General features: G+C 41.9%; 1 protein-coding gene across 1 annotated transcript in view; it reads right to left on the reverse strand.

Annotated features, from left to right (window-relative positions):
* LOC107640307 (leucine-rich repeat extensin-like protein 6) overlaps positions 1-511 on the reverse strand; it is a 1718-nt gene extending 1207 nt beyond the window's left edge. Inside the window, exon 1 of the mRNA XM_016343839.1 lies at positions 15-511. Coding sequence (XP_016199325.1) covers positions 15-511 — 497 coding nt within the window. The remainder of the gene's footprint in view (positions 1-14) is intronic.

The following is a 12956-nucleotide window of genomic DNA, read 5'->3' on the forward strand; positions in this document are numbered from 1 at the left end:
CAAAGTTGTTGAACCTAATATCCAAGTATCTCAGTGAAGGAATGGCAAGAACAACTTGTGGGAAGGGTCCTGAGAATTGGTTAAAACTGATATCAAGCTCATAAAGATAGGCAAGTTTGGTAAAATTCTTAGGGAGAGGACCGGTGAATCTATTGGAGTTTATATGGAAGAAGTCTAGGTCGGTTAAGAGGCCAAGATCTTCAGGTAATGAACCAGATATGTTTGCATTCTTAAGGTCAATTCCAGCCACTGTAAAAATGGTGGAGTCATCTGGTGCTGGTGCACAGTAGATGCCAGTGTAGTTGCACACATTGGGGCCAGACCATGTGGAAGTGATTTTGTTTGGGTCAGAGGTCATGCAATGTGTCCATGCTTCAAGTGCTGCATGAGCTTGCATCAGTCTTGGATTATTTAATTTCTGTGACTCTAATGGTTTAAGCTTAAGGGATATGAGAAGAATGACAACAACGAAAACCCAATGTATTAATACATCAAGGTAATAAGAAGCCATTAATGGTTTTAATTGGGTCATGGAAACTTCGTATCTATGCATGTGTGTATATATATAGTTATATACACATTACAGTGGGACTTGAGAAATTTCACAAGTTTAGGACGGCACCAAATTTGTCACATGTCATTAATCACATTAAATAATGTGTCACAAGAATTACTCTTATACTACTTCCACAATTACAATCGTACTATCGCAGTGACATTATACGAAGCAATAATGATATATATATATATATGAACAATGCTAGGAACCAAAAGGATATTAGCCAAAAATCAGTCAAATACTTTTGAGTGAATACAAAATTACTACGAATTAATACATATGGATGTTTCTTCTGCTAAGTATCATAATGTTTCTTTTTCATACTAAATGGATGTTCTTTTATATATTTTTCGAATTTTTTTATATTGCAAATAAGAATGTCTCTATTTCTTTAAGAATTTTATATTTTTTTTTAAATTTTATAGATATTTAATTATTTTTACTAAAATATAACTGGATATTTCTTTTGTTAAGTATTAGGATGTTTTTTTCCATATTAAATTAATGTTTTTTTTTATATTTCTGTAATTGTATAATTTACAGTCTCTTTAATAATCAAAACGACACCTAATAACCACTTTAGTAATTGAAGAGCTTGCAAATCCCTTGTCATTGGCTTCCCAGCGACATTTCTCAAAATGGATTGATAAACCAGAATTTATATTTACGCTTGTATATAAGATCACAAGCGATTATGTTGATTCAATGGATGAAATGTTGCAGCCTTTGATTGATGAAGTAAAAGTAGTTGGCTATAGTTGCATAGAAGAATGGATTTCAGCAATGGTTACTTCCTTTGATTGTTGATATTAACAGTTCTTCCGTCGCCTCCTCCCTCCACGTCTGCCACCGCCTCCATGGCTTCTCCGGCTGTCCCCCCACCCTTGAAATCGTCGCCGCCTTAAGGATCGTGTGACGGTGAGAGAGAGGGGTCTGTGTGTGATTGTTGGAGGTGGGTAGGTTAATGTGAGAGAGAAGAGGAAGATTTTTATAGGTTTTAATTAGGTTTACTTAATCAATTTTAAATTTTTTAAATTTTGAATTTAAAAAATTTAAAATTAATTATTAATATAAATTAACGTGGTTTTGTTTAGTTTTTGGCTGATAACCTCTTGTTTCATATACTTTTCCATTTTTTATATATTATAATATTTTCTCTATTCTCATACTTGAACCAAACTCTATTGGTTAACTTAAGAGATCGAAGTACTTATTATTTGACTACTAATATGTCACTATGATATTATCGATCTATTAATAATATTTTTTTCTATTTTTTTCCTGAAAAAAAATAAAAAAATAAAAAATTATGGTATGTGTTCATACCCTGACCCAACGCTAAGGCCCAGGATCCAAGTAAAAAGGCCCGACCCAAAGGGTTGAGCCTCACCTTTTCCAAATCAACAGCTAAGACGTCGGTACTCACCACGACTTGCTCTAAGGAAGTCGGGAAAAAGGGTTAGCTAGCAGATGAGCACTCATTTAAATGAGTAACTGCCCCTAAAATCTCTCTAACCACTTCCACGAGTCATATCTTAACCTCCCTAAGATAAAGGGACGGTTAACACCCTAAAAAAGCGGCACTACTCCAGCGGTGGTTATTGGTTCACCACTATAAATACACTGACACTTCTCAGGTATCTCTAAGTCCCAATACTCTCTAGACCTGCTCACACCCTTGCTGACTTAGGCATCGGAGTGTCTTTGCAGGTACCACCCCCCATTCTTTCATGCGAACGAGCCGGACGGAGGACCCCGAGTTGCAGATCCACCTGCAAGCCTCCTCTTTCATACGTTTGGGCCAACCAATACCGTCCAGCCCATTAATCTCTGGTTACCCATCGTAACATTGGCGCCGTTGCCGGGGACCCGAGAGATCAACCAGTGATGGCGGACAGATCCCCTGAGGAAGGTCGTGTAGAAATAGATTCCGAACAATAGAATCTGGGTACCAGAAACCACGACGCAGACCTGACCCTTCATCAGGAAACCAACGACCAACACAGGGAAGGAACCTCTGGATTTAAAAATCCGAAGACAAATTCCTCGGAGGGGCGTGAGTCAGAAAAGGATGGACCACCCCACGCAACTGAACTAATAGGGCTAGTCCATGTCCACCAAAGTCGCTTGGAACAGCTGGAACAGGAACGGGAGCGACAAAGGGAGATAGAAAAGCACCTAAGAGAGGAGATGGATCGACGAAAAGAGTTAGAGAAAAAACTCTTAAAGTTAGAATCCTCCCTCAGAGGTCGGAACTCCCGTGAAGATCGAGAAGAGTCGCCCCCGGGAGGAGAGGACCCTTTTAGTGAGGACATAATGAGGGCAAAAGTTCCAAAAAACTTTAAAAGCCCCGATATGGACCTCTATGACGGAACCACCGATCCAAAGCATCATCTAAGCAACTTTAAAAGTCGGATGTATATGGCTGATGCTTCTGATGCAACGCGCTGCAAAGCTTTCCCGACCACCTTATCGAAAGCAGCGATGAAGTGGTTCGATAGTCTCCCTCCAAGGTCGGTAACCAGCTTCGAGGACCTCTCGAAGAAGTTTCTGATGAGGTTCTCTATTCAGAAAGATAAAGTAAAGCATGCACCGAGCCTCCTGGGAATAAAACAGGAGGTCGGAGAACCTCTACGAGATTATATGGAAAGGTTCAACAAAGTATGCTTAGAGATTCAAGACCTGCTCACCGAGGCAGTCATTATGGGGCTAGTAAATGGACTTAGGGAAGGTTCATTCTCACAGTCCATATCAAAAAGGCACCCCACCTCCCTGAGTGATGTACAAGAAAGGGCTGAAAAGTACATCAACATGGAGGAAAATGCCAGGCTGAGAGAGTCGAGCTGGCGACCTGGGCACCTTCCCTCAATAAAAGAGAGAGAAAGGGAGCCCAAGAAGAAAGAAGACCTCGGTCCTGACAGGCCCAGGAAATATCACTCTTATACTCCTCTAAAGATTTCTATAGTGGACGTATATAGAGAAATTTGCAATACTGAAAGGCTGCCACCTCCCAGGCCCATTAAAAAAAAAGGGGGGGGGGGAGCCGCAGCGACTACTGTGAGTACCATAAAATATATGGTCACTCCACAAACGACTGCTACGACCTTAAAAATGTGATAGAAAAGCTGGCTAGAGAAGGTCGGCTTGACAGATACCTCATAGAAAGGTCGGACAGTCATGGGAAGAGAAAGCGAGATGATATGGATAGAAGAGACCCACCACCGCAGACTCCGGAGAGACATATCCATATGATCTCAGGGGGGTTCGCGGGAGGGGGACTCACCAAATCCTCTCGCAAAAGGCATCTCAAGAAAGTCTACCTGGTCGGAGGAGAGTCATCCGACCTCCCTACCATTTCATTCACAAAAGAAGATGGGCAAGGAATAATCCCTGGATACGATGATCCAGTGGTAATAACTATGATCCTAGCAAATGCCCATCTCCATAGAACCTTAGTAGACCAAGGAAGCTCAGCGGACATTCTTTTCAAGCCCGCTTTCGACAAACTAGGGTTGGATGAAAAAGAGTTAAGAGCCTCCCCCGACACCTTGTACGGATTAGGTGACACGCCAATAAAGCCACTGGGATTTTTGCCCCTCCACACCACTTTTGGAAAAGGGAAAAAATCAAAAACTCTTAGTATAGACTTCATAGTCATCGATGTAAGGTCAGCATATAATGCTTTAATCAGCAGAGCTACCCTTAATCAACTCGGAGCGGTGGTATCCACTCCCCACCTTTGTATGAAATTTCCGACCTCAGCGGGGATAGCAACGGTAAGGGGAGACCAGAAATTGGCAAGGAAATGCTACAATGAAAGCCTAAACCTGAGAAGGAGAGGCCGAGAAGTCCATACAATAGAGCTCGGAGGTGCAAGGGCTAGAGAAGAGCTGCGACCACAGCCGGGAGGAAAAACCGAGGAGATACAGGTAGGTGAAGAGGAAGGGAAAAATACTCATATAGGAGCCAACCTAGGGGAAACCCTGAAACAAGGGTTGACTAAGCTCCTAAGAGACAACTCCGATCTCTTCGCCTGGAAGGCCTCCGACATGCCTGGGATAGACCCCGAGCTCATGTCCCACAAGCTTTCGGTCTACCCGGGGTCCCGACCTGTATAACAAAGAAGACGCAAGCTCGGCCCAGAACGAGCCCTGGTAGTAGAAGAGCAAGTACAGGCGCTCCTAGAAGCCGGCTTCATCAGAGAAGTCAAGTACCCAACATGGCTAGCCAATGTAGTGCTAGTCAAAAAACAAAATGGCAAATGGAGAATGTGTGTCGACTATACCGACTTAAATAAGGCCTGTCCCAAGGACCCTTATCCACTGCCAAGTATTGACACCCTAGTAGACTCCAGCTCGGGGTATCAATACTTGTCGTTCATGGACGCCTACTCGGGGTATAACCAAATCCCGATGTATGAGCCAGACCAGGAGAAGACGTCATTCATCACACCCAGAGCTAACTTCTGCTACGTGGTCATGCCATTTGGATTGAAAAATACATGAGCCACATACCAGAGGTTGATGAATAAGGTGTTCGCCTCTCACCTTGGAAGCTTAATGGAAGTATACGTCGACGATATGCTGGTGAAAACCGAAAAAGAAGTCGACCTCTTATCAGATCTCTCACGAGTCTTTGACACCATAAGGTTACACGGGATGAGATTAAATCCTGCAAAGTGTGCCTTCGCGGTAGAGGCAGGGAAATTTCTAGGGTTTATGCTGACACAAAGAGGGATCGAAGCAAATCCCGATAAGTATAGAGCTATCCTGGAGATGAAAAGCCCGACTTGTTTACGAGAGGTCCAACAACTGAATGGCCGACTTGCAGCCCTCTCCAAATTTTTGGCAGGATCAGCACTAAAATCCCTTCCACTGTTCTCCTTATTGAGAAAGGGATGTCAGTTCGAATGGACTACTGAATGCGAGGAAGCGTTCCAGGAGTTCAAAAGATTCTTAAGCCAACCTCCTATTCTGACCCGACCTATAGCTGGAGAAGACCTCGTCCTATACTTATCTGTAGCAGACAAGGCCGTCTCATCGGCCCTGATAAGAGAAGACGAGGCCGGTCAGCACCCAGTATATTTCATCAGTAAAGTTCTACAAGGCCCTGAGCTAAGGTGCCACAAACTAGAGAAGTTTGCCTACTCCTTAGTAGTAGCCTCACGAAGGCTACGGCCTTACTTTCAAGCTCACACAATAAGAGTCCGCACGAACCAACCCATGAAGCAAATCCTCCAAAAGACGGATGTTGCAGGAAGAATGGTTCAATGGGCAATAGAGCTCTCCGAGTTCGACTTGAAGTATGAAACTCGGACGGCGATTAAAGCCCAGTGCCTCACCGACTTCATTGCAGAATACGCAGGAGACCAAGAGGAAAAACCAACTACATGGGAACTCTATGTAGACGGATCCTCAAACAGAACAGGAAGCGGTGCAGGCATAATATTGGTGGATGAAAGAGGAACCCAGATAGAGGTTTTCCTCAAATTCGAATTCCCAGCTTCAAATAATCAGGCAGAGTATGAAGCCTTGATTGCTGGATTGAAGCTGGCGGAAGAAGTCGGTGCTACAAAGGTGATGATATACAGCGACTCACAAGTGGTGACCTCCCAGATAAGTGGAGAGTATCAGGCAAAGGACCCAAATATGAAGAGGTACTTGGAAAAAACTCTGGAACACCTTGGGCGCTTTGCAGAAACCGAGGTCAAACACATAACTCGGGATCTAAATAGCAGAGCAGACGCCCTATCCAAGTTAGCAAGTACCAAGCCAGGAGGGAATAACAGAAGCCTGATCCAGGAAACTCTCCAGGAACCCTCCGTAGTAAAAGAAAAAGACAAACAAGAGGTCCTTGAGGTAGTCGGATTAAGCCTCGGATGGATGAACCCCTTGGTCGAATACATGAAATTCCACATCCTTCCGAAGGAGGAAAAAGAGGCTAAGAAAATCCGGAGGGAAGCCCAACACTACACCTTGGTGAAAAATATTCTCTACAGGAGGGGGATATCAACACCATTGTTAAAGTGCGTACTAACCTCAAAAACCACCGAGGTGTTAGAGGAAGTCCATAGTGGGATCTGCGAAAATCATCTCGGAGCAAGGTCATTAGCCAGGAAAGTGATCCGAGCTGGATTCTACTGGCCGACCTTGTAGAAAGATGCGACCGAATTTGTGAAAAAGTGTCAACCATGCCAGATGCATGCAAATTTCCACGTGGCTCCCCCGGAGGAGCTCATCAGCATCACTTCTCCATGGCCCTTTGCGAAATGGGGAATGGATTTGTTAGGTCCTTTCCCCCAGGCACCAGGACAAGTCAAATACCTGATTGTGGGAATAGATTACTTCACAAAATGGATAGAAGCAGAAGCATTGGCCACCATCACCGCACAGAGAAGTCGGAGGTTCCTCTACAAAAATATCATCACAAGATATGGGATACCCTATTCCATTACTACAGATAATGGAACCCAGTTCACCGACTCTACCTTTAGAAGCCTAGTAGCCAGTATGAAAATCAAACACCAGTTCACCTCGGTGAAACACCCGCAAGCCAATGGGCAAGCCGAGGCAGCCAACAAAGTCATACTGGCAGGGCTGAAGAAAAGATTACAAGATGCAAAAGGAGCCTGGGCCGAAGAGCTCCCACAAGTGCTATGGGCTTACAGGACAACCCCCCAGTCCGCCACTGGAGAAACGCCCTTCCGACTAGTCTATGGCGTAGAAGCCATGATACCAATAGAAGTCAACGAACAAAGCCCAAGAGTAATTCTCCATGACGAGATCGGAAACATACAGGGGCACAAAGAGGAGCTCGACTTGCTCCCCGAAGTCCGAGAAGAAGCCCAGATAAGAGAAGCGGCGTTGAAGCAAAGGATGACTACAAGGTACAACAAAAAAGTCATTCGAAGAACATTCGCCCCGAATGACTTGGTCTTGATCAGAAACGACATTGGAGTCAACAAGTCAGGAGAAAGAAAACTCGCTGCAAATTGGAAGGGACCATACAAAGTCAATGAGGTCTTAGGAAAAGGTTATTATAAAGTAACCGACCTGAACGGAACCGAGTTACCAAGGTTGTGGCATGCTTGTAATATGAAAAGGTACTACAGTTAAAAGCGAACTCTACTCCCTGATGTACTCTTTTCCTAACTTCATGATTTTTTCCCAAAAATCAAAGGGTTTTTTCTGGAGAAGGGTTTTTAACGAGGCATCATAGTAGAGGCTAAGGGAAATAGATTGTCAAAAACCCTTAGTAGCCATAAGGTACCTCCCCAATCAATAAAGATCTTTTTTACAAATATCTCTTATAAGTTCCTTTTTTGTTTTCTCTTTCTTTCGACAAAACGCGCCGACTTAAGCTCGACAAAACGTGAAAATCTCATGAACCGACCTAGATGGTCGTCAGTATAAAACGACGAGGTACAAGTCGGTGTAAAGAGGTTACAGAGATTGATCATGATAAACTCGGAAACATTCCGACTCATAAGTCGAGATGGGAAACCGAGTAAAACAAAAATGAATCACAAAAGTAGCCTAAGTGATAAAAACTCAATAAAACAAAATTGAGTACGAAGAATAAACAAAAGAGATCGAAAAAACCCAGGAAAAGATTAGAAAGCTGTCCTAAAAATCCTTAAAACAAAAAGGTTCAGAAAGACAGACAAGCCAAAGAAAAGGTTTTTCAGAAAAGATCAAGGGGAGTTTGAAAAATCACTATCAAAAAAGCATGCACGCATAAGGTAACTTAAACCCTTATCCAAAAAAGGGTATTTATTAACATTAAACCCTTATCCAAGAAGGGGTATTTATTTTTTAACTTAAACCCTTATTAAAAAAGGGTATTTTAAATGTTTTGTTTACGGCCTTATAAGGCCAGAAGCAAATTGTTCAAACACCACCAAACACAAATAAAAAGTTTTAAAAAGGGGGGGACCCACAGGCCGGGCCCTAAATAGCCAACAAAATTACTTTTTCGGAAGAGGAGTAGACGAATCACCACCATCAGAGTCAGGAAGAGCGCCACCAGGACCAAGGAGAGAGGCATCCATTGGAGACGAAGAGGAAGTCGGCGGAACTGCTGAAGAACTCGGAGCGTCCTTTGAGTGAGGAGGGGACTCAATGATCCTCTGCCCCCGAGTCTTCAATTTTGACTCAGAAACGATCATGGGAGCAGGGGGATCAACTATGGCACCATCAAGGACAACTTTGTCAGGATCCAAAGGAGAAAGATCTAAGTCAGGAGCAATGACTCCAACTTGCTCCTTAAAGATCCTCCAAGCCTCCTCGGCAGCCTCAGCAATAGAGTCCTCCAACTCGGTATATGCCTTCCGAGAATTCAGCAAATCATTCTTCACAGACACAAGATCTCCAAATAAACTTTGGTAGCTGTCCTGCGCTGTTTTCTTCAAGCCCACCTCCATGTTGCATTGGGCTTGCAACTTCCTCTCCCTCTCCCGAAAGCCATCTCTCTCCTCCCTCAGCTTGGCGACCTCCTCCTTCAACCCCCTCTCATGCTCTTGATATATAAGAAGCCTTCCTTCCAGCTCCTCAACCTTCGAGGTTGAACCCAAAGAGCTGAGAGGAGCCTTCTCAAAAATATCTAAGAGTTTACCACAAACACCCGCCGCCTGAGACTCTCCTCAACCAAAGTGGTAAGGTGATTCCGAACAGATACATCATCCATCCTCATGGGAGCATGGGGGTAGATGTACTTTCAGACGAATGCAAGGGCATCCGCCTTAGCCTCACCCTCAAAAGAAGAGCCAGACTCTAAAGTCTTGCGTTTCCTCCTCTCGGGCTCAGGAGAAGGTCGGGCGGAGGGGGGTGGCTGAGAGGAAGCTGAAGAAGAAATCACAATAGGCTGAGAAGGAGTCCCAACATTCCGAGGAGGATGAGGAGGAGGAGGAGGAGAGATAAGCGCCTTGGAGCCACCAGTCCTGGCTCGAGACCTTGCTTTGGCCTCCTGGACTCTCTGGTAAGATTTCTGAGCATTCTTCTTCGCCATCTCTACAAAAACAAGAAGTAACCAAAAGTCAAACAAGTCGGTACAAGAAATCACAAGTCGGAAGTAAATTAAAAAAACAAAAGCTACCTAGTTGCGCCTGGATAAAAGTCGGAGACCCCTGGAGGAATTTTTTAGTGTCCAGATATGGGGCCCTCCCCCACACTTCTCGGAGGAACCCCACAACGGCCGCCTCCACGTCGTCTAGGTCACCCAGACCATATTTCTCACAGGGGGAGGCCTCCAACCAGTACAGGGGAAAGCGAGGAGAAGAAGTATCATCCAGAAAAAAGGGGTGGTGACCCTCTACAGCTTGCACTTTGAAAAAATAATTTTTAAAGTCATGGAAGGATTCGTCAAAAAGGGTGAAAACTCTCTGACCCTGTATGGCTCTGAAAGACACCCACTGTTGCTTATTATTTAACCCACTAAAGGGTTTGGTCATATGAAAAAGATAGAAAAAAATCTTCAAAGAGGTCGGGAACTCCAAAGCCTGGCTGATAAGTTGATAAATTTTCAAAAAACCCCAAGAGTTGGGGTGAAGCTGAGTAGGGGCAACTTGGCAATGATGCAAAACAGACATCTCAAAATTTGAAAAAGGAAGAAAAACACCCAAACAGGTGATCATACACTCATACATAAAGAAAAAATGAGGGGCCGCTTCATTGGCCCTCCCGAAGCAAACCCGGTCTTCTGGACTCGGGACTACCAACTCATACTTCGGCTCGTCCTCCTCAAAAGTACAAATTCTGTGGCAAGTACGAAGGTGGGTGATAAATTCAGTATCCACCGAAGGTTCCTCCCCTAGGACCGTGACATCAACCCACTGAGAAAGAACATCTACGGAAGCCATTTTCTTTTCTTAAAAAGGTGACAAAAACCTACAAGGGAAAAAGAAAAGGAAAATCAAAAAACACGGTCTCTAAAGGGAGGGAATACGGAACTAAACGGAAGTCTACAAACCAACCTATCTATCTACAAAATAAAGGCATGCAAATAGAAAAGCATGTTACAAAAGGAGAAAAAACTAACCTTTATCTGAAAATGAGGGTTGGAGGAAGTAAAAGCCTTCGAACACAAGAGTACAGCACGAACAGATGAAGAGGAAATTTGAAAAATCGCAGAAACGAAACAAGGAAAGAGAATGAAGGTATTTATAAGTACGTTAGGGGCACAATGGTAAAAACGGGGCAGTCATTAATAAAGACGCACCGTTACCAAGACCATCAATCCCTACGCACATCCTAACAGACGCGACGCTTGATTAGACGTAACTGTCAGAACCAAAAGGTCACGAAAAGTCACGTCGGTTTTAGACCGTCACGTCGGTCCTCCGACAAGTCGGCTACAATTCCGAGTAAAATACTCGAACCCAAATCTTGAAAAGAAATTGGGCTCGAGTAGGGGCACTGTTCATACCCTGGCCCAACGCTAAGGCCCAGGATCCAAGTAAAAAGGCCCGACCCAAAGGGTTGAGCCTCACCTTTTCCAAATCAGCCGCTAAGACGTCGGTACTCACCACGACTTGCTCTAAGGAAGTCGGAAAAAAGGGTTAGCTGGCAGATGAGCACTCATTTAAATGAGTAACTGCCCCTAGAATCTCTCTAACCACTTCCACGAGCCATATCTTAACCTCCCTAAGATAAAGGGACGGTTAACACCCTAAAAAAGTGGCACTACTCCAGCGGTGGTTATTGGTTCACCACTATAAATACACTGACACTTCTCAGGTATCTTTAAGTCCCAATACTCTCTAGACCTGCTCACACCCTTGCTGACTTAGGCATCGGAGTGTCTTTGCAGGTACCACCCCCCATTACCATATTTATCTGGGTGACAAGAGTACGTATTAGTGTATTACCAAACCAAACGAAAACTACCGTACCAATTTGGGAAGGCAAAGCTGAATTACTCGAATTTTGACGCATCATGCTGATTCCTTTTTTCATCATTGACATTATGGGTTTTATTTTCCAATATCCTTTCTTGTAATAATTAATTTATTCCATTAACATTCCACTAAATAAAAAATAAAAAAATTAAAGGTAATCAAAATTTATTATTTTAACTATTAATTAATTATCAATATTTAAAAATATAAAATAAAATAATTAAATAATAATCAAAACAAATAAATTTTAATGGCCATAATATTTCTCGTATAGAATTGCAGTAGTAGTTACCATAAAATATCAGTTAATAGTATACATAGTTTCTAAAAGACTATGTATGTGTAATTTAACTTTTAATAAGAAAGATCAATTTAAGATTAGTTTGTGATGTCTAATCTTTCAAAAATCAAATTGAGACATACATGATATTTAAGAAATCATCTGATTTTGTAAAATATACTCATATACAATATAAAAGTTTGAGAAGAAAAAATTATTTTTAAGATTTTAGAAAAAAAAAAAAAGAATTATTGTAGTTTTAGTCACTTAATTCAATTGTTAAACTTTTTTAGTTTTATAATAACTTTCAAATAATTTTTTTTAACTAAAATTAATAATTAAAAGATAAAATAAACATTAAATATAAAAGTTTAAATTCAAATTTAACCAACAAAAAAAAGCACACATACAATTAACATTTAGCAACCACTTTAGAGTACAAATTCGATCTTTTATCCACTGTAACATTACAAAGGCTAAATATGATGAAATTTGAAGATACGAGCTTTCAACTTTTCACATGGCATTTAGCTAGAATTAGAAGAAAAACTAATAATTTAAGATAAAGAGTTATGTGCATTTGTTTTCATGTATTATAGGAATAATTTAGAAATGATCTCAACATCTAATTTCATTCATTTATTTTTTCTTTAAATATTTATTAATTTAGGAGTGAGTACATGAATATTTTCATTTCTTGTTAATTTTTGGAACAATATATGAATAATTTTTTATCTAACCAAAATAAGTTTTGTAAAATGAAAGGTGTAAGTAAATTAAAGAAAGAATGACAGGACAGGGAGAAATGGATCTTCTCAATTTTTTTTAATAATTGAGAAAGTAAAATGTGATATCTTACTATTAATTGTTATAAGTAGGACTACGAAAAAACATAAGAGAGAGCATATTAAAGAGTTATAGATCACACTTTATTCCCTCAAATTTTTTTTAAACAATTTGAGAGGATCCTTTCCCCAGGATAAGGTGGTATTGAAGGAGCAGTGGAGCACATCTATCAGAATTGCATACGTGGGCCAATAAGAAGTCGACACCTATACTCTAATAGTTGTCCTTTGTCTTACGTGGAGTACTGTGCACCTCCTCCACCTTATCTCTTCCACTTCTCATCTGTCTTGTCATCGCTTTCCTAACTGGCTCACTATCTTTTTCTCCGTACGATCACAATAATAGTAACAGTGTTGTTGATGTTGCTGCTTCTACCG

Source organism: Arachis ipaensis, chromosome B05 (assembly GCF_000816755.2).
Source record: "Arachis ipaensis cultivar K30076 chromosome B05, Araip1.1, whole genome shotgun sequence".
Lineage (NCBI taxonomy): Eukaryota > Viridiplantae > Streptophyta > Magnoliopsida > Fabales > Fabaceae > Arachis > Arachis ipaensis.